Here is a 21,976-nt window from a genome sequence, read left to right on the forward strand (position 1 = left end):
AAAACAGAGCCGGGCTCCAAAGCACATGCCTCCTGTAATCCCAGCACTCAGGAGGCAGAGGCAGTCAGATCTCTTGTGAGTTCGAGGCCAACCTGGTCTACAGGGCAAGTCCAGGAGAGCCAAGGCTACAGAGACACCTTATTTTGAAGAAGAAGAAGGAGGAGGAGGAGGAGGAGAAGGAGGAGGAGGAGGAGAAGAAGAAACCCAAAAAAACCAAGAACAGAACAAAACAGAATGACAAGTCTTTTGCTCACCACCATCTGTACTGTAGTCACTACACGCGGCAGAGACATCTGTACTGTAGTCACTACACAGGCAGAGACTACTGTTGTTCTTGTCATCTCCAGCCCCGTGAACAGGGGTTGACCAGGTTGAGTTAAGCAAGATGGTAAATGGAGAAGATGCCTTAGTGGGCAGCCTTGTACAGGCAACTGCCACAGTCAACGAAGCATCTAGTGCCGTGCAAGAAGACACCTTTAGAGGAGTGGGAAGGTTCCAGGACCTAGTACTCACTGGGGCCTAGCTGGAAGGGGAAATGCAACCTTGTAGGTATGGCAATTCTGAGAAAAAAAAAGGGGGGGGAGGGCGGGAATAGCATTTAAGGATATTTTTCTTTCAGAAAAAAGGGGGAGGGGCAGGAGAAATTATGAGGCTTGTTCTTAGTTGCCCAATGTCACACGTCCTCATTTGAAGCCAGGGCCACTCTTATTCTCCTGTTAGCGTCGACACACTAACATCACAAGAACCTCGAAGCTCTGGAGTGATCTTTGGAAAATTACTGTAGCCTCAGTTTTCTCATCTGTTAACTGGGAAAGGGGTGCCCGTGGTGCTCAGCAGTTGCAGCGAAAAAGAAAGTGAGAAAACACTGCGGTGCACGCACCAGGATGGGCTTCAGTTACTGGGAGGATCCAACAGGCGCCTGCTGTGCTCTGGGCTCCGAACACTGCCAGTGTCAGAACACAAGCCATCCCGGAACTCCAAACCCACCGGGCTAGGAGTGTAGGAATCCAGGTGTAGAGAGCGGCACCTGCAGGGCAAGAGGATGAATCGCGCTCTCTTTAGTTACAGTGCAATCCCCAGACATTTTTTTTTTTTTTAAAAAAGTCTCTATTAAAGAGGCTGCAGATGCAACTTAATTGGCACAGTGCTTGCCTAGCCTGCATCAAATCCTGAAATCTTGATTCCCCAATACGGTATAAATCAGCTGTGATGACTCACTCACTAGGGAGGTGGAGGTGGTAGGAGGATCCTAGTAAATTCAAGGTCATCCTTGGCTACCAGCAAAAATGTCTCAAAACCCAACAGAATTTACGGGGTTGCGGGGAGAGGTTGATTCGGGGGCTGGGGCGCGCCCCTCCAGGGCGCGTGGTCGGGTATCTGTTGCCAGTGGAAAATAAGGCTGAGGAGTCAGCGACCTGTGGCACAATCCGAACCTCCCTCGAGCTTCGGCTGCTCTGGCCTTTCTACCCCAGAATCTAATCAGCGGAACCAGCCTGGAAGCACTGCTTCCTGCTTCGTTGTAGCCTGGGCCTATCAAACGGAACGATTTGACTTAGGTGGGGCCAGAGGGCGGGAAGCTGACAGAGCGTGCACCCAAGCGGAAGTAAGGCGGCGCGGCGCTGATGACGTACTACCGCGGCCGTACAGATCCATTGGCTTGTGTGTACGCGGCTGCCAGCTCGCAGCACTCGGGGTTTGGCTTCTGTAGTCCTTGCGATCCCTGCACAGACACCAGCTACTATCCAGCTGCCGCCTGAACATGGACTCCGCCAGCCAAGGTACCCGCAGATGGGCAGGGGCTGCGCCTCATTCTTGTCCTCCGGGTGTCGCGACTCTCTGTCCCTCGGTCCCCGCAGCCTCTGCTGGTCCCATCCACGGTCTCTCTTTGGCCAACAGGCCCTTGACCTCAAGCTCCTGATGGTCTTGGTGTGTGTGCTTTTTGCCTTGCCGTGGCACCTCGGCCTCCTTGAGGAACACTGAAGCGTTGTTCCCCGGCTGCCTCTCAGTTCCTATAGTTTCATAACTCCAGACGTTTCTCTTTAGGCGGTTCACTCTTTGTCAGCCTCTTCCTGGGTCTGCAGCCGTCTGTCTTTTTGCTGGGCCCTTGGGAATGCCCCGTCTGGCACTGGACTCCTGGCGAGGCGTTGTGGGCGGCTCTCATAGGGAAGGGGCGGTGCATCCATCTTTGTGTTGAGAGTAGCTCCCCTTGGGTGGTAACGCCTGTGTAGCCTACTTAGAGGTTGCCTCACGGGAGAAGGGTAGAGTGAGTCAGGGGCACGCCCAGAACACCAGATCTGTTGCCAGAACAGACACCTGAGACCAGTGTGAGGTTGCCACGGAGAAGTGTGGCTCGGGCTCAGGAGATTAGAATATTGAGAAGTGGTGCAAAAGGGGGTGCTTGCTTAAACTACAGTGGCTGAGCTCCAAAAGCTTTACTGTTTGCCCTGCACGAACATATTACCCATAAACAGAATATCTGGGTTCTTATGCATTCTGGATTTATTTCTATTTTGAAGGGAATTTACAAATTCAGAGGGCTAGCTATTATTTTAGTTTCCTCTCTAAGCAGTCGATTCTGGTCCCTGGAATGACACTGCTAAGGATGTGGCTCAGCGACTGCTGGGTGATGCCACATACAAGTCTCCTCACCTCTGATAGGGAGCTCAGGACAGACCAAAGGTAGACTCCACCACAGTCCACTTTGGGGAACCGATGAGTTTTATTGGGGTTACTTCTGGGAATAGTGAGGGGTTATTTACAGGAGCAGAGATTACTCAAAACAACAACAACAAAAAAAAACAAAAACAAAAAAAAACAAAAAAAAACCCCAGCTGCATCAGCAAAGCCCATCCCAACATGGCTGATAGTTCACAAAGCTGAGAACCTTGAACACACGGCACATCCTGTATCCTGTATGCAGATCAGCAGGTTGAAGAGTGTCCTTTCCAGCAGCCTCAGCTGGTCGAAACCTCCTCCTGGCAACTAGCCTGTGTCTGCTGCTTCCTGCCAGCTGGTTTTGTTTTGTTTTGTTTTTTTGTTTTTGTTTTTGTTTTTTTTTTTTTTTTTTTGAGACAGGGTCATTGGCTGGCCTGGACTCGCTTTGTAGACCAGGCTGGCCTTGAACTCACAGCGATCTACGTGTCTCTGCCTCCGAATGCTGGGATTAAAGACGTGCGCTGCTGTTCTGGTCTCAATAGGCCCCGCCCACTTCTCTTCTGAGAGTCTTCCTTACAGTTCACTTTCATTTTGTGGAGGACTCTCAGCTTTTATTGCTGCTGCTGGCTTAGAGGGGCGTGCTGAATCTAGTCAGTTTTAGGGATTTCCTAAAGGTGGTTTCAGTTATTTACCTTTCTGCTTAGGGAGTTTTCCCTGCAGGATGGAATGTTTCAATCTCAGAGGAAACTATTACACAACATTGGTCAAGGCCTCTCCCTGTGAGGCTGTGGTTCTAGCCTGGCATCACAATAAAGAGGAGGGGGGCGGAATGAACATGAAGCCACTGCGGCATCATCAAATATTAAACACGGGCCATTTTTCAGCTTCGTTCACATAAAACTGGGTTCCTCTGTGTGCTCGTTAGTTTTTATGTCGATTTGACACAAGTGAGAGTCATGTGGGAAGAATCCCCCCCCCCCCCGCCCGCATAAGGTTTCTTTGTGTGTCCTTGGTTATCCTAGAACTAGCTCTGTAGACCAGGCTGGTCTCAAACTTACAGAGATCCTTTTTTGCCTCTGCTTCCCAAGAGATGGAGTAAAGGCGTGCACCATCACTGCCCCGCAGGAAGAAGGAACCTTAATTGAGATGAGAAAATACCTCCATAAGATTGGCCTGCAGGGAAGTCTGATAGGACTTTGGTTTTTCAAGACAGGGCTTCTCTGTGTAGCCTGGCTGTCCGCCTGCCCCTGTCTCCGGGTGCTGGCATCACAGGAGGGTGCCACCACTTTTCCTGATTGGTGTTGATGTGGCAGCTAACTGCCGCTCCTATGCAGGTGATTGTGATGCTATCAGAAAGCAGGCGAGGCAAGCCAGTCAAAGCAGCGCCCTCGCGGCCTCTGCCTCAGCGCCTGCCTCCAGGTTCCCGCCCTGACTTCTTTCGATAATACACCGTGATGTAGAAGAGTAAGTGCAATCATCCCTTTCCTCCCAAAGGTGTTTTTGGTCATGATGTTTTATCACCCACAGGAACCCTAAATGATCCCCTGGATCAGAAAACACTTCAGCCCTGTAATTGTACACACTTTCGAGAGATACTTAACTGAATTTGAGTAGATTCGGCACAGTGAATACAGATGATTTAAAAAAAAAAATCCATAGGTTGATCTCAGTTAAAAATTCAAGTCATGGTGCTAGGTGGTGTGGGGCTTGATGGGGCACACCTAGAGGCAGGCGGTCTCTGTGAGTTCCAGGACAGCCTGGTCTACAAAAGGGAGTCCAGGACAGCCAAGCTACACCGAGAACCCATTCTCAAAAAACCAAAAAAACAAACAAACAAAAAAACCACCAAAAAAAGAAAAGAAAAAAGAGGAAAAATTCAAGTCATGAACTGGCAAGGCGAAGGCACTTGCTGACAAGCCAGACCACCTCGGCTTGACACCCAGGCCACATGGTAGAAGGAAAGAACTGATTTCCCCAAGTTGTTCTCTGACCCAAGCACACAAATAAATAAGTAAACCTTTATATTAGACTTGCTTATTTTTGTTTTAGGTTTATAAGCATTGCTTTATTTTGTTTTTGTATGTATGTCTGTGTACCTCCTGTGCCTGGTGACAGTGGAGGTCAGAAGAGGGCATTGGACCCCTGAACTGAAGTGACAGATGGTTGCAAAGCACCATGTGGGTGCTGGGAACTGAACTCAGGTCCTCTGGAAGAGCAGCTAGTGCTATTAGCCACTGAGCCATCTTTCCTGTCCCATAAATAAATGGAATTTAAAAAGACATTACATGAAACAAAATCAAAGTCAGTTACTTAAAAAATATGTCTGTAAGTTGGTTATCATTTGTCAGTGCAGGTGCCTGTAGAGGCATCTGATCCCCTGGAGCTGGAGTCAGACAGCTGTGAGCTACTGATGTAGGTGCTGAGGACTGAGCTCAGGTGTTCTGGAAGAGCAGCAAGTGTTCTTAACTGCTGAGCTGCTCTCCGGCCCCTGGATGTTTTCCTTTCTAGTCTGTGCTTTTTATTTAACTTTATTTACTTAAATTTTTTTTTTTTTTTTTTTTTTTTTTTTGAGACAGGGTCTCACTATTTAGACTAGGCTGGCCTTGAACTCACAGAGATCTTCCCCGCCTCTGCTGCAGCCTCAGTACTTGGATTAAAGATGCCTGGTAAAAAGGGTTTTCTTTTTGTGCTATTGTCTGAGATAATTGTGCAGATAGGAAAATGTGCCTAATTGGGGGCGGGGAGGAACCAAACCTCATGACTGCAGGAATTTGAAGTGCATCTAGTAGGGCAGGTGTGTGGAAGAATGTGTTCCTTCCTATCTTCGCACATGTGGCAGTCTCCTGTCTGTGAGGTGAGGCTAGGATGGATGACTGACCTGTACTCCATGTATGTAATCTTTAGCATAAAGTAATGCTTGCTATATTTAGTTCCTTAGACCCCAAAAGTGGGAGATTTATTAAGTTAGACTTCTTATAATTTTGGTTGTGAGCCTAGCCTTTAATGGCTAAGCCATCTCTCCAGCCCTAGACTGTTGCTTTCTTTCTCTTTTCTTTTCTTTCTTTCTTTCTTTCTTTCTTTTTTTTTCCCCCGGTTTCTCTGTGTAGGGTCACTTTGTACACTAGGCTGGCCTTGAACTTACAGGGATTTACCTGCCTGTGCCTCCTAAGTGCTAGCATTAAAGGCATGTACTATCACACTTGGCTAGACTGCTTTCTTTAAAGCAGGATTTTCTGCTGTAGAAGATAGTATTTTCACAAAAGAAACCAGAACCTAGGCTTTGGCTGTCTTAGCTAGTGTTTGTTTGTTTGTTTGTTTGGCTTATTTTTGGTTTTTTGAGACAGGTTTCTCTGTATTATCCTGCCTGTCCTGAACTTGCTTTGTGGACTAGGCTAGACTCGAACTCATAGGGATCCTCCTGCCTCTGCCTCCCAAGTGCTAAGACTACAGGTGTGCACCACCAGCCCTGCTAGCTAGTGTTTCTTGTACTCCAGCAGCACAGGTGATATTGGGTTTACATCTCAGGTGCCCAAGAAATAGCTGTTCTCCGTCCAATTCCCAGACCGTCAGCGGAGGCTTTTTGAGGCACTTCTGGTTTCCACGTTCTCCTGTCCTCCTTTGGCCGCCTGTCTCCTTCCAGTCTTGCTTCTTTCCTACTAGAGTAACAACTTACTTGACACTTTCTGACTTCATTTTTGTCTCTGGCAGATATCAACCTGAATTCTCCTAACAAAGGTGGGCTGTCTGATTTCATGACTGATGTCCCTGTTGACCCAGGTGTGGCCCCCCGGACTCCAGCTGTAGAGGGCCTGACAGAGGTGGAAGAAGAGGAGCTTCGGGCTGAGCTTGCTAAGGTGCCTTGGCTTTATTGTCCATCCTGAGATGATTATGACTCCTTTGGGTTATACAGAGAGTAGAAAACTGTTTCTGCTGCCACAAAGCTGCTGTTGGGGTGTTCCTTGTTTTCTGCGTCTGCTGGGCCATCTCTTTGTATGTGTCTAGTTTTAAAGAGTAGACTTGAGTCACCTGTTAGAGGAGCTGGGGCCTGATCTGATCTCACCACCTCTGTAAACACTAGGTCCTTTACAAAGAGGATGTCTACACAATGATGTCTCCAGGTGTACTGTCTGCTGGTATTAGTACTGGAAAGTCCTTTTTAATACCTCATCAGTCTGTGTCCACTGGATGTTTTTAGTTTTATTTGTTTTAGGTTGGCCTCTAACTCATAATCCTTCAGCCTCTGTCTATCTGATAAGTGCTGGGATCACAGGCAAGTGCCACCATATTTAGTTTCTTTCTTTCTTTCTTTTTTTTTTTTTTTTTTTTTTTTTTTTTTTTTTTGAGACAGGGTTTCTCTGTGTAGTCTTGGCTGTCCTGGACTCTCATTGTAGACTGGCCAGGCTGGCCTCGAACTCACAGGGATCCACCTGCCTCTGCCTCCCTAGCACTGGGATTAAAGGCAAGCGTCACTACCGCCTGGCTTTCTTATCTTTTTGATAAGGGTGTCACCCTCATGTGGGGTCAAGCAATTTTCTCAAATAGTTGGGACTATAGTACTACTGTACCACCATGCCTGACTGAAAAAGTTCCCCCCCCCCCCAGTGTAGCTATTTTTACTAGGACTAAAAATATTGAGAATACATTCAATAGTGAGAAAGTGTCAAAATTATTCTTTTCAGAAGTCAGTTTTCTTTGAAAAGTTCAGGTCTTTTTTTGTTGTTGTTGTTTTGTTTTGTTTTGCTTTGCTTTGTTTTTTTGAGACAGGGTTTCTCTATGTATCCTTGGCTGTCCTAGACTCACATTATAGACCAGGCTGGCCTCGAACTCACAGAGATCCTCCTGCCTCTGCCTCCTGAGTGCTGGGATTACAGGCATGTGCCACCTGGCCTGGCTTGTTGATGCTATTTTTAAGACAAACTGTTTTGTTTTCTGAGACAAGGTTTCTTTGTGTAGTCCTGGATGTCCTGGAACTAGCTCTGTTGACCAGGCTGGCCTCAAACTCACAGAGATCCTCCCTTTTTTGTGGTGCTGGAGGTCTGACTCAGGGCCTCGTATATGCAAGGCAAGCAGTCTACCAGCTGAGCTACATCCCCAGGCTTGCTTCTTTTACAGGTGGAAGAAGAAATTATCACTCTGCGCCAGGTCCTGGCAGCCAAAGAGAGGCACTGTGGAGAGCTGAAGAGGAGGCTGGGTCTCTCCACGTTAGGGGAGCTGAAGCAGAACCTCTCTAGGAGCTGGCATGATGTGCAGGTCTCCACTGCGTAGGTACCAGTCCCGTGGTGGGATGCTCCTTTGGCTTAGGAAGTGGTCACTAGGCGTGCCTCTTTCTTGTGGGTGGGGTGTCTGAGGGCTGCAGAACCAGTCTTGAGTGATCCCGCTGGGACTAGGTGACTGGAAGACTTGAACTCTTATGGACTTTGCCTGTGTTTACTCATGGAGAGAATCTGCCTGTGTTTAAAAGGTGGATGGACTTAGCTAGGTGTCAAGTAGAAATTGACAAGAAGGAAGTGTTTCCCCTGGGTCCAAATTGGTCAGAGCACCAGTGAAGTGCTGGAGTGACTTTCCTGTCTGTAGAAGTGAGTACCAGGCTCACATGTGACTGAGTTGTCAAAATTTGGTTGGAGTTTGCCATGTTTGTATCCATATTTCTCCTCCGAGACAGCATTCCTTTGGAGGATGTCTCCAGAAGCTTTTTACCAAAGAAGCAAAAATCTCATCACATTTTAAATTTTCACCTGTAGAAACCCCATGTTTCTACGCTAGGATGTTTGTTTGGTTTTTTGGTTTTTGGGTTTTTTTTGTTGTTGTTGTTGTTGTTGTTTTTTCAAGACAGAGTCTCTCTGTGTAGCCTTGGCTGTCCTGGACTCACTTTGTAGACCAGGCTGGCCTCGAACTCACAGTGATCCACCTGCCTCTGCCTCCCGAGTGCTGGGATTAAAGGCGTGCGCCACCACGCCTGGCTCACTAGGATGTTTGGGACTTTGAGTCCAGGTTCTTGGTCTGTGCTGCTTTCAGGAGCCTCCTACTATTCAAAAAGCAAGTGCTCTTGTGTTGTGTCGGGAGAAGCCATGGCTACCTCTGTCCGTAGAGTCCTAGCTAGCGCTGGGCCTACACAGGTGTGGAAGTGCCTCTGGACTGTTTGGGTGGGCTGCAGAGCAGTAGTCTTGCCAGATGGTGTTTCTGTCTTCTCCAGAGTCTCACCTGCAGCCTGAAGCCTGGGCTGAAACAATTGCAAATATTCACCACAGACTTTCTGTTTTTAGCTATGTGAAAACGTCTGAGAAACTTGGAGAGTGGAATGAGAAAGTGACGCAGTCTGACCTGTGAGTGCCCATGCTGTCAGTGTCCTTCCTCACTCTTCTCGCTGTCTCCCTGGGGCAGGGGCACTGTGCGTCCCTGGCACACACTGCCTTTCAGTACTTGCTGGCTATCATTTTCTTCCCAACTATAAGTGAAAGTGTGCTTTAAATATGAAGTCCCTGAGCTGAGTGCTCAGTGCTCAGTGTCTTGTGCGCCTGGCTTTTGTCAGTGACATGGTGGGTACTGCGGTCTGACCTGTCAGTAGTGATGAGTTACTGTGCTTGTCTTCCTGCCCTTAGATTGAGCCCCAGCTGCTGGGATATGAGAGGTTCTTGGGTGGGGGTGGATGTAGTGGTGGCACATGGTGGGTTCATGAAGTTGTGTGGTCTGGGGTGCTACACTGTCAGCCACATAAAATAACAGCAGAGCATGACTTCCTGTGCACAGTCCTGATGTCCATCCAAGCTATGGTTTAGCGACTTCTGTTGTTTGGGTTCCTTAGTCTAGTTAATGGCCTGTCATTTACCTGTGTACTAGTCAGATTATAATATTTTTGTCATCTACCACGTAATCCAACTCAGGAGCTGGTTTCTGGCAGGATTTGACTGCCAGAGAATAGTCTTCTGTGAGAAGGAAATGCTGACGCGGTTATTATAAAGCTTAGGGGAGAAGGAAGTGCTGCAGAGCTTATCTCCTGAGGGCCTGGGGACCATTGTTTTCCCTGTGGTCTGGGGTCATGTCCAACAAACAGGTATAGAAAGCCCCGCTTGCTTTGGCTCAGCACCCAGTTGTTACCTTAGCTTCCCTGTGAGTGCTGACAGTTGTCCTCAGGACTGCATTCAACAGTGACTTAGCTGGAAGCATATCTTCTCGAGGTGGGGGACTGCCGTCTGCACTGCTAGACTCCTAGACAGGCTCAGAGTACAGATTCAGTGTGAAGGTGGCCTTGAGGATGTCAGCTCGCTGTGTTTGACAATTCACCGGGCATAGAGCTGTCTGGGGTGCCATCTTGAATAGTTTCTCAAAGAGCTCATGTGAAATACATGGAATTCTGACTTCTCCCAGAAAAATCTATGGCTTTGTGTGGAAATGTAGCTTATGGGATACCTCATTCCAATCACTTCTTCTGCCAGAGGCCTTCTTCCAGGGTTTTGTCCCAACTTTTGGCGGAAGAGCTGTCAGTGGTGATTGCTAATCTGAGGGCATTTCTGCACTGAGAGCCCAGGGGGATGGGGGATAGGACTAAAGGCGCCTCTGCCTGCTTAGTGCCTACGCCGATCAGAATTCAGGAGATGGGCTGCCGGCAGGATTGACTGTCTAGAGCTTCCACAGAGGAAGGCCATACGTGCAGACTTCCTGGCCTTCTTGATCTATGTTTGTAGATTCCCTTCAGCCAGCAGCATGCTGGAGGACTGCAGCAACGTGAGAGCCATTAGGTATGAGATCTGCCCCTCTATGCACAGGCCTGGGAAAGTTGTTACTGCACGCACGCAGCTGAGATTGTGTGGGGCCTGGCTCTTGTGCTCTGTGGGTCTTCAAATCTTGCTGCATTCTTCTCATAGGTATAACTAGAAAAACGCTGTTGAGTGCCATGCAGACTCTGCATTTCCTAGGTGGCTCATGCTTCACGTTGAGTTCTTTGGGCTACAGTTAACAGCACGACTAATGTCAGTCAGGGTAAGATGACAAGGAAGCCCCTGCTTCCAGCTTTGTAGGTAACAAGGTTGTCCAGGCATGGGTGTTAGGAGACTAGTTACTGTGGACAGAGCGCTGTATCCTCTGGTAAGCCTAAGAAGGAAGTGAGGTCAGCTTCAAAAGGGAGGGGAAAGCACAGCCACACTGCCTGTTCTAGGTTCTTCTAAGCCAGGGGTTCTCAACCTTCCTGTTGCTGTGACCTTTTTTTTTTTTTGTTGTTTTTTTTTTTTTTTCGAGACAGGGTTTCTCTATGTAGCCTTAGCTGTCCTGGACTCACTTTGTAGACCAGGATGGCCTTAAACTCAACGGTATCTGCCTCCCAAGTTCTGGGATTAAAGGTTTGTGCCACCACACCCATCTGCTGTGACCCTTTAACACAGTTCCTTATGTTGTGGTTGGTGACTCCCAACCATACGATTATTTTCGTTGCTACTTCCGTAACTGTAACTTTGCTACTGCTATGAATTTTAATGTAAGTCTCTGATAGGTGACCCCAGTGAAAGGGTCGTTCGACCCACAAAGGCAACAGGCTTGTGATCCACAGATTGAGAGCCGCTGTTCTAAGAGGTCTGAGTCCCAGAGAGTCGCTGTCTAGGGCAGCACGGTGCGCCCTGGCTGTCTGCCCCTGATTGCTGTCATTCCAGCTATCACCTTGTGAGCTTAGCGTCTCCATTAGTGGTATGTTGTGATGTACCCAGGTTTCCAAGGAGTGTGCTTGTCTGGGCATACAAGGCTGTCACAGTGGGCCTGCAGCACTGGAGCCCATGACCTTACGGCCTGCCTACCTCCCTTCCCTCCTTTTTTTCTTCCTACTCCTTTTTTGAAATAAGATCTTTCTGCGCAGTTTAGTTTGGCTTTAGACTTTTCTTCTTCCTGCTTTAGCCTCCCAAGTGCTGGGATTATAGCAATCTGCTACTAGGACTGACTTACTGACGGATTGGAATATGTTTCTGTGTCCCTCACCTTATCTCTCTCCTGTTCCCTCTCCCTCCTCTCTTCTCCTGTGTTCTCTCTCCCTCTCCCTCCCCTCTTCTCCTGTTCTCTCTCTGTCGCTCTCCTCCTGCCCCTCCCCTTCCCCCTCCCATTCCCCCCCCCACCTCCCCCTCCCTCTCCTTCCCTTTTATAGGTACTTGTTATCCTGAATTTATATATTTGCAACTAAATGCTGCAATCCTTAGTTACCTTGAACTTGGTATTTTAAAGAAACACCTTGTTTTCAGTGAAATTTACTTCTTCTGGGCTTTTTTCTTTGTTTTCTGTTTTTTGAGACAGGGTTTCTTTGTGTAGCCTTGGCTGTCCTGGACTCACTTTGTAGACCAGGCTGGCCTCGATCTGCCTGCCTCTGCCTCCCAAGTGCTGGGATTAAAGGTGTGGGCCACTGCACCATGCCTAGCTGAAATTTACTTCTTATAGGAATCTTGCTTCCCTGGCTTTGGTAGGAAAGTAGCATGTGGTTTGGGCTTGGCAGGCCCTTCGTGGGTCACTACATCTGCCTTTAACCTGTGGACAATCGGATGTTCTTTCTAGACCTCCTATGGGAGGTAGAGCCAGGAAGGGCTTGGAAAGCCAGGAACTGTTCACGTCAAATTCTGCCAGGTATGTTGGAGAGAAGTTCCTCAGGTTACCATGGTAATGATAAGCAGCTTCATGAGGATCTCTCTACTCTTGACTCAGCTCCAAGTTCTCCCACTCCATTCAGTCAGGAGCTATGACCTAAAGGGTTAAATGAAGATTTGGTTATTTGGTTATGGTCCTTGCCACTTTCGAGACTGCTGTGTCCTTTTTCTGTGATAGCAGAACCAGCAGGGAAGCCAGAAGCTTAGGATGGCCTCCGTAGTGTCCCTGCCCATCACCACGTCATCATGCAGGTGTTAAAGTTGTAGATGTGTGTATGTGTGAACGGAGCAGCTAAGCTCGCATGGGGATAGCTGTGCTGCCCTAGACAGCTCCTCTCTAAGAACTAGACCTCTTAGAACAGCGGTTCTCAACCTGTGGACCATGACCCCCTCCCTTTGTGGGACAAACAACCCTTTCACTGGGGTCGCCCAGCAGATGTTTACATTACCATTCATAGCAGTAGCAAAGTTACAGTTATGAAGTAGCAACAAAAATAATCTTAGGGTCGGGAGTCACCAACTGGCTTAGGCAGTGTGTCTGTCAGCAATTGTGAGTGGGACTAGTGGTCTTTGCTGTGGGCCGCGGCTGCCCATGCACTGTGGAGGGAGGAGGAGAAAGGGACCTTCATGCTCTGGAAGGACATCCTATAGGTAGTGCTGGAAGTCAGAGGGCTCTGTAGTGTAAAGGCTTGGCACAGGTGCTCGTCCACACTGGGGGAGTCTCCTTGGGTGTGCTTGGGCTTGGGCTTTCTTGCCTCAGAAGACTTCCCTAATGGGAAGAGGAACGGGTAGCTTTGAGCTTAAATTGGCTTGATTGGGAGCTGAGAACTTTCTTGGTCTTTGCTGCTCCAATATTGCCTGCCAAGGTGTGCTGCCAGACCCAGCATGGCTGTGGTCTGTTTGCTCTGTAGTTGGCAGGTTTTGGCTTCCTGAGTAGTCAGAAGTATCATAAGAAAACAGGAGAGTGGTAAATCTCAGGTCAGGCTTAGATGAACTAGAAGTTGAGGAACTGAAGTAGGTCAGCAGTGTAGAGGCCCAGGGAGCGTGCCCCCACTAGCCAGTGTTTACCATCTGCCGCTTCCTTCCTGCTTTTCCTTTGGTTGCTCTCTACACACTTTGGTTTTTTGGTGATGGACTGTTGCTGCCCTTGCGGTTCAGTCTAAGTAGTGTGTCTTTTCCCCAGCTACAAGAAGACTCAAGAAACACTTTCACAGGCAGGACAGAAAACATCTGCTGCCCTGTCCACCATGGGCTCTGCCATCAGCAGGAAGCTCGGAGATATGAGGTAAGCAGTTGGAAACCTGCCTAAGTCAAGGATTCAGACCCACAGCATGGGGACACCTATGACTACCTGGACCAGTCTACTTGTAGACCTTTGTTTGTGCGTCTTCCTCTGGCTTCTACTTGTAGACCTTTGTTTGTGAGGCTTCCTCTGACTCTTGTTGTCTGCCTTTGGCCGTTTATGTACTTCGGGGAAAGAATGGTCACTAGTCTCTTTTCCCTGCAGCCCTTTTACAAAGCCTAGGAACTGAAGTCGTGATGAGAGAGGGATACATAGGGCAGGCCACATGTCTCCAGAGTCACCACGGGGCTTCCTTTTTCAAAAAAGGCTTTTATGTGCATTGTTGTTTTGCCTGTATGTATGTCTGTGTGAGGGTGTCAGATCTTAGAGTTACGGTTGTGAGTTGCCATGTGGTTGCTGGGATTTGAACCTGGGTCCTCTGGAAGAGCAGTCAGTATCTTAACAGCTGAGCCATCTCTCCAGTCTCAGCATGGGGCTTCTTGGATTATAAGGTGCTATGTCTGGTGGTGGATAGTTGCTGATTACACCACCAGTATCCTGGCTACCATTCTGTTCTTCCTGAAAAATGAGCCACTTGCTCATTTCCTCATGGTGTTCTCACCACACACATACACTCACACACACACACACACATACATATACATATACATACATACACACACACACACACACACACACACACCTTTCTTTGGAAGTATAAGACATGATCCCTCTTGGAGAAGAGATAAAATTTCTGTTTTCTCCTCAGAGAACTTGGATTTGCCATTGACCCCCATGATGTGTAGTCTTGGGATTGTGGCAGGCAGTTAGCAGTGCCCTGTGGCCGTGCTGCTCATATAGCCCTGTCTGAGTACCTGGTCTCACTGCTCGGCATGTGTGGGCCAGCCACAGTGATCATCCAGAACAAGGTCAGAGGGTCTGCTTCTCTATAGTTGAGTGGCTGTGCTGATTGTGTTCACAGTGCCCAAAGGGCTTCCTGTACACTATGTGTGTGTCGTCCTCTAGGAAAGAGGGCATAGCTGCTGGTGTTTGCATTGGTGGTTGAACTCTGATCTCTGGTCCACTGAAGAGCCCTATCTTCTCACAGATAGGCACAGTGGTTCCAAGGCCCAGGTCCATCATGCTCATGGTTTCTTGAGAATATCTATTAGGCTCAGGAAGCTAATAGCATGAGCTTAGGGGTAGGTGATGATTCTGTCCATGCTGGACCAGTCCTGGAGCCCTGGAGCTCTCGGAGCCTCTGATATGCCCTGGCCTTGAGATGGGGAGAGGGGAGAGGGAAGTAGGCCTGCTGACCCTACTTACACCTACAGAGTGGTGAGTGTCCCTCTGGTCAAGGACACGCAGGCTCCTGCAACTCAGAGGTGGAGGCCCCGATTGTACTGTGGAGGAGTTGCTGGCAGCTGCCCTTGGACGTGCATGTTCTAGGTTGGTGTCTGTGTAATACAGCCTAGAGCCTTAGTGCTTCGCCCGGAGTATGTTCTAGGTTCTTGTGGTGCTTGTTTAACTTGAGAGGATGCAAGGCGCTTCATGGACATGAAGCCTGGCTCACTGTGTCACATCTCTGCGCGCTGGGCTCCTTATGTCTCAGGTGTTTTCTTTGGACCTCTTTTGCTCTTTCTCCTTTAGCCTGGACTAGTATGTTCTCTTTATGTCAGAAATTCAGTGCATGAGCCACGTGGTTGCCAGTTATACTTTCTTTTTAGCCTTTTGTGGAGTCAGGATGGGGCTATGTATTCTGCTGTTCCTATCAGTTGGAGCAATAAAGAAGCATTCACAGAGTGTCTTCTACCCACTAAGTGCTTAACCTTTCGGAATTTGAGCAGAGGGACCTAGGGCTACTGTTGGGGGTCTTGTGTGGCCTCTGTTGCTCAATAATGCTGTCTTTCTTCTTTCCTCCTGCTGCTATCTTTCAGGGCTCATCCGTTCTCACACTCCTTTAGGTAAGGTAACCTTGAACCTGACCTGTGAACACCTGTGTATTAGGGTGGACTCTGGTAGGTCTATGAGAGGCTTTGCTGGGTGGAAGTAGGTAAGCCAGTGCAGTGTAAGTCCCCTTTCCCTCAGGAGAAGTGCCCAGTAAGCAGCTGCTTGCTCACAGGGCATGGTCTGTATGCCTGTCCCCTTTGAGTGCCTCATCCGGGCCTAGTTGGATTGAATGTTCCTGGGGTGACAAGGAACTGACCTATCCTTATATGGTAGATATCTGTATGTAAGTTTATGCCAGAGAATAAACACTTTCACACAGGAGGAAATGCCAGCCCTGTCCCTTGTGCTCTCAGTCCTAACATGAGTAGACTCTGTTTTCGTGCTTTTGAGAAGCAGCCCTATGGCCAGACTGAGCTATGTTTAATTTATTATTTGAGAGCCCTTAGATAGTCGTCACTAGGAGTCTGGATGCAGACACCTGCAGTATTGCCATGCCCTACTAGGAGACACTGGGAAGTCTGAGGCAGATCAGAGCAGTTTGTAACTTTAAATGTTTTTATTTAATTTACCCTGAGTGTTACACTTTTGCCAAAACATCATTCAATTTTCTGTGGGCACCTGAAGACTGTAGACCAAGTATTTCCAAAAACCCCAGGCCTAGGTCTCCAGTTTCCTGTTTCATTGTTTGTTTTTTGTTTTGAGATAGAGTCTCACTGTGTATTCCTGATTGGCCTGGAACTTGTCTTGTAGACCAGGCTGGACTCAAACCCAGACAGCTGCCTGCCTGTGCCTCTCCTAGAGGTGGTGCAAAAGCTGTGCACCACAAGCTTCAGGTCCCCAGTGCTCTTCTTGGCAGGGCCACACTGCTCAGCAACGGCAGCATTGGAAAGCTGTGGGGCTAGGAGAAAGGGTCGGTAGCTCGCTCTGATGGTGCTGGGAAGAGCCCTGCCTCTCCTCACTGAGCAGCTGGGGTATATATGAGCTAAGCTGGCAAGCGTGGGCTGCCCTGGCGCCACAGGCTAATTCTTGCTTCCTTCTCTGCTTCACCATGCTTCCAAGCAGCAGCTCCTCCATCCGCCACTCGATAAGTATGCCGGTCATGAGGTAATGTATGCTTGTTTCTATTGCTCCGGAAATGCCTGTGTTGGGGTGGGCAGCAACACCAGTATATCCCCCAGTCCATGTGCCTCCATTTTCCTGGCAGCTTCCTCTTAGCTAACAACTGTCCATAGGCTGGCAAGCTCATGGGAAGGATTTTTTTTTTTTTTTTTTTTAAGACAGGGTTTCTTTGTTATCTTGGCAGTCCTAGGCTTGTAGACCAGGCTAGCCTCAAACTCACAGGAATCTGCCTGCCTCTGCCTCCTAAGTGCTGGGATTAAAGGTGTACTACCACGCCCGGCAGAAACTTCTTTTGAGACCGTCAGAGGGAACCATTCTGTGAACTTACAATGTATGCTTAACTTTGCAAGCTCTGGCTCTGGATGCCTGTGGTTTCAGCAGGGTGGGGTAGAGAGGCTGGCATATGCACCTGGTCACTCCACAGATGGATCTCTAGAGACTTCATCCTCAGAGCCCAACAGGAACATCTCTAGTGTGGTCTGTTGTTTACCTGTTTGGCGAGGCATAATGCCTCAGCAAAGTGCATCCTTGTTAGGAAGACTGTTGGGGAATCTTAGAGAGGGAGGATCTTCTTTCTCCTCTGTCTTCCTACCCTCTACTATTCCGAAACTGTCTGTGACTTCCTTTTCCTTTTTCAAGACAGGCTTTCTCTGTGTAGCCCTGGCTGTCCTAGGACTTACTCTGTAGGCCAGGCTAGCCTCAAACTCAGAAATCCACCTGCCTCTGCCTCCCTAGTGCTGAGATTAAAGGTGTGCACACCACCACCTATCCTGTGATTTCCCTTTTATGTGGTTTTGTCTGAAGATAAGGCTTCAGGACTTCCTACAATACACACACACACACACACACACACACACACACACACACACACACACTCACTCACTCCAAACAGAGGAGATAATATATAATCAAGAAGTTAGTGATGTGGGAGCTTAAGACTGCATGATTGTGGTAATGGGGGGGGGGTCTTCATTCTTACTTTAGAAAGAGGACAACCACGGGTGTCTTTTATTTTTTCAGTGTTGATGACCCCACCAGGCTGCATCTGAGCGTCATCAGAGCTGTCTCCTTAGACTGTCACTGCCTAAGATCACGCACACTCTAGTCAGGGGTTTGTGGTACTCTTCAATGACATCTGGACCTAACCTGAAAGCACCTTGAAATAAGACTGTATAGTCTGCAGGGCTATTATATACTCCTTTCTGTTATGTCACCTTTTTTTTTTTTTTTTCTTTTTTCCAGAGCTGAGGACTGAACCCAGGGCCTTTCGTTTGCTAGGCAAGCGCTCTTCCACTGAGCTGATCCCCAACCCCTATGTCACATTTTTATAATGAGGGCTTAGGAGCTGGACATACTCCTAGTCCTAGGTTTTTCAACTTGAGAAAAGTGACAAAACAGTTTTTCATACCAACATCTCCCTTCTCTCTTTAAAGGAACTCTGCAACCTTCAAGTCATTTGAAGACCGAGTGGGGACCATAAAGGTACCTATCCCTAACTGTCTGTTCTCTAGAGGTATGCGTGTGATCTACTTTATAACCTCTTTAATGTTGAGAACTCGCTTACCGCAGGAACTCAGGTAGAGGTCTTAGTGCCTCTCATGTTGTTCCTGTAATAATGACGTCTAACAGAACTTGGGTAAAGTCTCTGGACACAAAATAATAGCATGGGTTTTTTGCTTTGTCTTTAATTTTCTGTTTTTGAGATAGGGTCTCATTGTGCAACAGCTAGCTGGGACTCACTGTGCAGACCAGGCTCACTGTTGACTCAGTTCACTTGCCTCTGGCCCTGGGTGCTAGGTTACAGCGTGTGCTCTGCAGGCATGCTCACCTTCCCTTCTTTGCCCTGCCAACCCCCAACCCGTACTTCATCTCTAGAATTCTATCCTTTCAGGAAGATGGTTCAGCAGATAAAAACACTTGCAGCATGAGAGTGAGAACTCCAATTCAGTTCTCTTACTCTTAAAATTTATTTGGGGGAGGGTGTGTGTACATGCCATGGCACACATGTGGAAGTCAGAAGAAAGAAAACTTGTGTCTTCTTCTACCATGTTGGTCATAGGGATCGAATTCAGGTGGTCAGGTTTGATGGCAAGGACCTTTACCTGCTGGGCATGCTTGATGGCCCAAGGACTGGACTCTACATCCCTAGCATGAAAACCCCAGCTGCCTGTAATCTCAGTCAGTGTTCTGGAGTGAAGACAGGGTCTCTGCAGGGTGCGCTGCCAGCTAGACTAGCCAAGTAACCCAGCTCTAGTTTTGCTGAGGTAACCTGCTTTAGTAAATAATGTGAAGAATGATTAAGAAATACGTGTAGCCGGGTGTGGTGGCGCACGCCTTTAATCCCAGCACGCGGGAGGCAGAGGTAGGTGGATAACTGCAAGTTTGAGGCCAGTCTGGTCTACAAAGTGAGAAGTGAGTCCAGGACAGCCAAGGCTAACACAGAGAAACCCTGTCTTGGAAAACCAAAAAAAAAAAAAAAAAAAAAGAAAGAAACACGTGTAGTGTCAACCTCTTGTCTTTACATACATTCATACATACCATACATACACAAGCAGTCAGCAGTTGGGAGGCAGAGACAGGTAGATGTCTGTGAATTCCAGGCAAGTCTGGTCTACATAAAGAGCTTCAGGACAGGCAGGGATATATATTATACTGTACCCAATTTTTTTTTCTTTTTTAACTTTATGCTTGCGTGTGTGTGTGTGTGTGTGTGTGTGTGTGTGTGTGTGTGTGTGTGTGTGCGCGCGCGCGCCCCTAGTCCTCTGGAGGTCAGAGAAAGGCACTGGGTCCCCTGGGACTGGAGTTAGGAATAGTTGCGAGCCACTGTGTGGGTACTGGGAACCAAATGTGCATCCTTTCCCAGAGCAACAAGCGCTTTTGATCAATAAGCCGTCTTTCCAGTGCTCTCCCTCAGAAACATGTTTTTTAATACACAAAATATAATCACCACAGTAGAACCACAGGATGAGTGCTTTTCTAAATACCAAAGTGTGTAATTCTTAGAGAGCCTATTCAGACTGTTGTGTGTCACTGACTCACTTAATTTCATTGCTGGATAGTGTTCATGTTGTATAAAGCTGTGTAGAGAGTTGGGCATGATCCTGGGCCTTCTGTTTCTGTGATGTCTTAGGTTTATCTTCTCTGTTTTTTCTATAGTCTAAGGTTGTGGGTGGCAGAGAGAACGGCAACGAGAGCCTCCCGACTTCACCTGGAGGTGGTGACCAGCCCCTGCCGGATCCTGCCCCGTTCTAAGCCTGTCGTGGCCTACAAGCCACAGATACAGAAGCACACCCTCATCGTCACAGCTGCACCTCTGCATGACAGAACCGCCAGCCGAGGCCAGTGAAGACAGTCACACCCATCTACATGCAGATGTGGCTGCTGCCTTGGCATGAGTTAGAGAATAATCTTGTACATACATGTTTTACACTAAAGTTCATAGATGAAGCAGATCACTGTGCCATCCTTTCCAGGGCCACAGGAAGTGGACAGGGTGGAGGGGCCTGAGGAGCACCGAACAGGAGCCCATGCTCCCTGGGAAGGTCTCACCAGGATGCTGTGGGAAGGAGTGTCGGATATTGAGTGGACAGTATTTCCCTGCCTGCCCTCCTCCCTTAGCTCAGAAGGAATGCACTCATCTAGTCATATTGCATGGTCAGCTGTCATACGGATTTGAGGAATGAGAGAGTCCTTTATTTTCTGAGACCCTAGAAAGGAACCATAAGCAATTGCTTCATTCTTGTACTAACACTCTAGCTTTCGCAGAAGCAGATTCACTATTTTTTAAATATGATAAACTTTTCAAAAATTAAATAGAAAAAAAGTTAGGCCAAACAGCTATAGCCTCATTGTTGAAGAATATTATTTCTGGGCAAGATGTGGTGGTGAACACCTTTAATCCCAGCACTTGGGAGGCAGAGGTCTCTTTGAGTTCCAGGCCAACCTGGTCTACAAAGTGAGTCCTGGACAGCCAAGGCTACACAGAGAAACCCTGACTCGAAAAACAAAACAACAACAACAACAAAAATTTTTTTTTAATTCAAGCTGAAAATCAAGCCTTACATTGCCTTATGCTTTATTTGTTTATAGTCTTTTTTTGTATATATAAATGGTATCTAAATGAGGGTTCTTTGATGGGTTATGCGTACTGTGTGGAGTTTTATCTCTGGCCTATCTCATACTCTGCCAGTACTACATTTTATTTCTCTCACACGTTCTCCCGGTGTGCAAAACTTGGTTCTCTTAAAGAGTGGCATTGCCCAGTAGCTTTGCACTCTGGTCCAGAGGATGGAGAGAAGAAAACAAGCCTCCATCTTTAGCATCTGATGGGATGTGCCCTGCACCCTGTTGCTCTACTGACCCTGGGCAGGGCTCTGATCCTTAGTTTCTGCCTGTCTGCTCATTACATGAAGAGTAAAGGAAAAGCAGAACCAACCCTGCAGGTCAGGTAGGGATATGGTTTTGGTTCCGCCAGAACTCTGTTGTCATCTCTTCTCAGGAGCTACAAAGATTCTTTCTAAGATCCCTCCTCCTGCCTCCAGTTGCCACATTCCGCAGCCTCTCAACACCAGAACCTGCATGGTGGGAGGCATGGTCTGGAGAGAGGGGCAGCACTGTGCCTTAATGGCTCTTAGCAGGGCAAAGACTTTATCTGTTGTGTGCATGTCTCTGCACTCCTTGGGTGAGGCAGGGTCTGTCCACTTTAGTGTCTGGTTTGATACAGTGTGACATCTTCTGATTATCCAATACCCTCGATTTCTTTGGACACTCTTAGAATGCTGTACCATACAAAGCCAGGAACAGCAAGGAGCTGGCGAGCTGAGAAGAGCACTCCTTGGAGTCTTCTTTTCCAGGGTCAAAAACAAGAGCTGTGTGAAGAAGCAGTCACAGGAGTGCAGGTCACTGATGTATCTTCCTACAAAGAACAACAGGCAACTTGTCAATAAAGCATTCCTTTGGAGGAAAACCCACACCTGTTTGTCTGTGGTGTCTTTTAGAACAATGACAAGGAATGGGGACACATGATTCCTTGCTGTGAGTGAAGGCAGGCACAATCATACAGATTGCAGGGCTTTGGTGTGCATATAAAGGGGAAGTTGTGTAGAAGCTGTATCTGTGGGTAACCAAAGACGAATGCCAGGCATGCAGTTAGGAGATTTGCAGTCCATTATCAATCAACATTGGTTCCACGGAAGCGGCCTCTCTGTCCTCGTAAACATCTAGGTTTGTTGGCTTTTGCTGTGAGGCTGTGCCAGCAGCTCACCTGGCAGAAGTGGGCTTTGGGAGAACCACCATTTTAAGTCCCACTGAAAGAAGACTGTCACTCCATAGTCCAACAACCCTTAGGAGGTATGATTTT

The 21,976-nt window shown here is 47.9% G+C and overlaps 1 protein-coding gene across 9 annotated transcripts; it reads left to right on the forward strand.

Annotated features, from left to right (window-relative positions):
* Window positions 1-1,629: 1,629 nt before the first annotated feature.
* Window positions 1,630-21,440, forward strand: Tpd52l2 (TPD52 like 2). Of its 9 annotated transcripts, none has more exons than XM_051144022.1 (9): window positions 1,631-1,778; window positions 6,364-6,509; window positions 7,768-7,916; window positions 8,919-8,978; window positions 13,450-13,551; window positions 15,486-15,512; window positions 16,561-16,602; window positions 18,051-18,099; window positions 19,774-21,440. In XM_051144022.1, the coding sequence occupies exons 1-9, from the start codon at window positions 1,760-1,762 to the stop codon at window positions 19,867-19,869; spliced, it is 690 nt and encodes a 229-aa protein (XP_050999979.1). In that variant the 5' UTR covers window positions 1,631-1,759; the 3' UTR covers window positions 19,870-21,440. The 9 variants fall into 9 exon arrangements, with proteins under 9 accessions (XP_050999981.1, XP_050999984.1, XP_050999987.1 ...); XM_051144026.1 differs by having other exon boundaries at window positions 1,662-1,778; window positions 6,433-6,509; XM_051144024.1 differs by lacking the exon at window positions 8,919-8,978 and having other exon boundaries at window positions 1,630-1,778.
* Window positions 21,441-21,976: the final 536 nt, after the last annotated feature.

The sequence above is a fragment of the Acomys russatus genome, chromosome 4, assembly GCF_903995435.1.
Source record: "Acomys russatus chromosome 4, mAcoRus1.1, whole genome shotgun sequence".
Lineage (NCBI taxonomy): Eukaryota > Metazoa > Chordata > Mammalia > Rodentia > Muridae > Acomys > Acomys russatus.

Excerpts from the sequence above, each read along its gene's own strand:
- Tpd52l2 (XM_051144022.1), top strand. Across the intron at positions 7,917-8,918 it reads GATGTGCAGGTCTCCACTGC|CTATGTGAAAACGTCTGAGA; the intron begins GTAGGTACCAGT and ends TTCTGTTTTTAG. Across the intron at positions 8,979-13,449 it reads AAAGTGACGCAGTCTGACCT|CTACAAGAAGACTCAAGAAA; the intron begins GTGAGTGCCCAT and ends TCTTTTCCCCAG.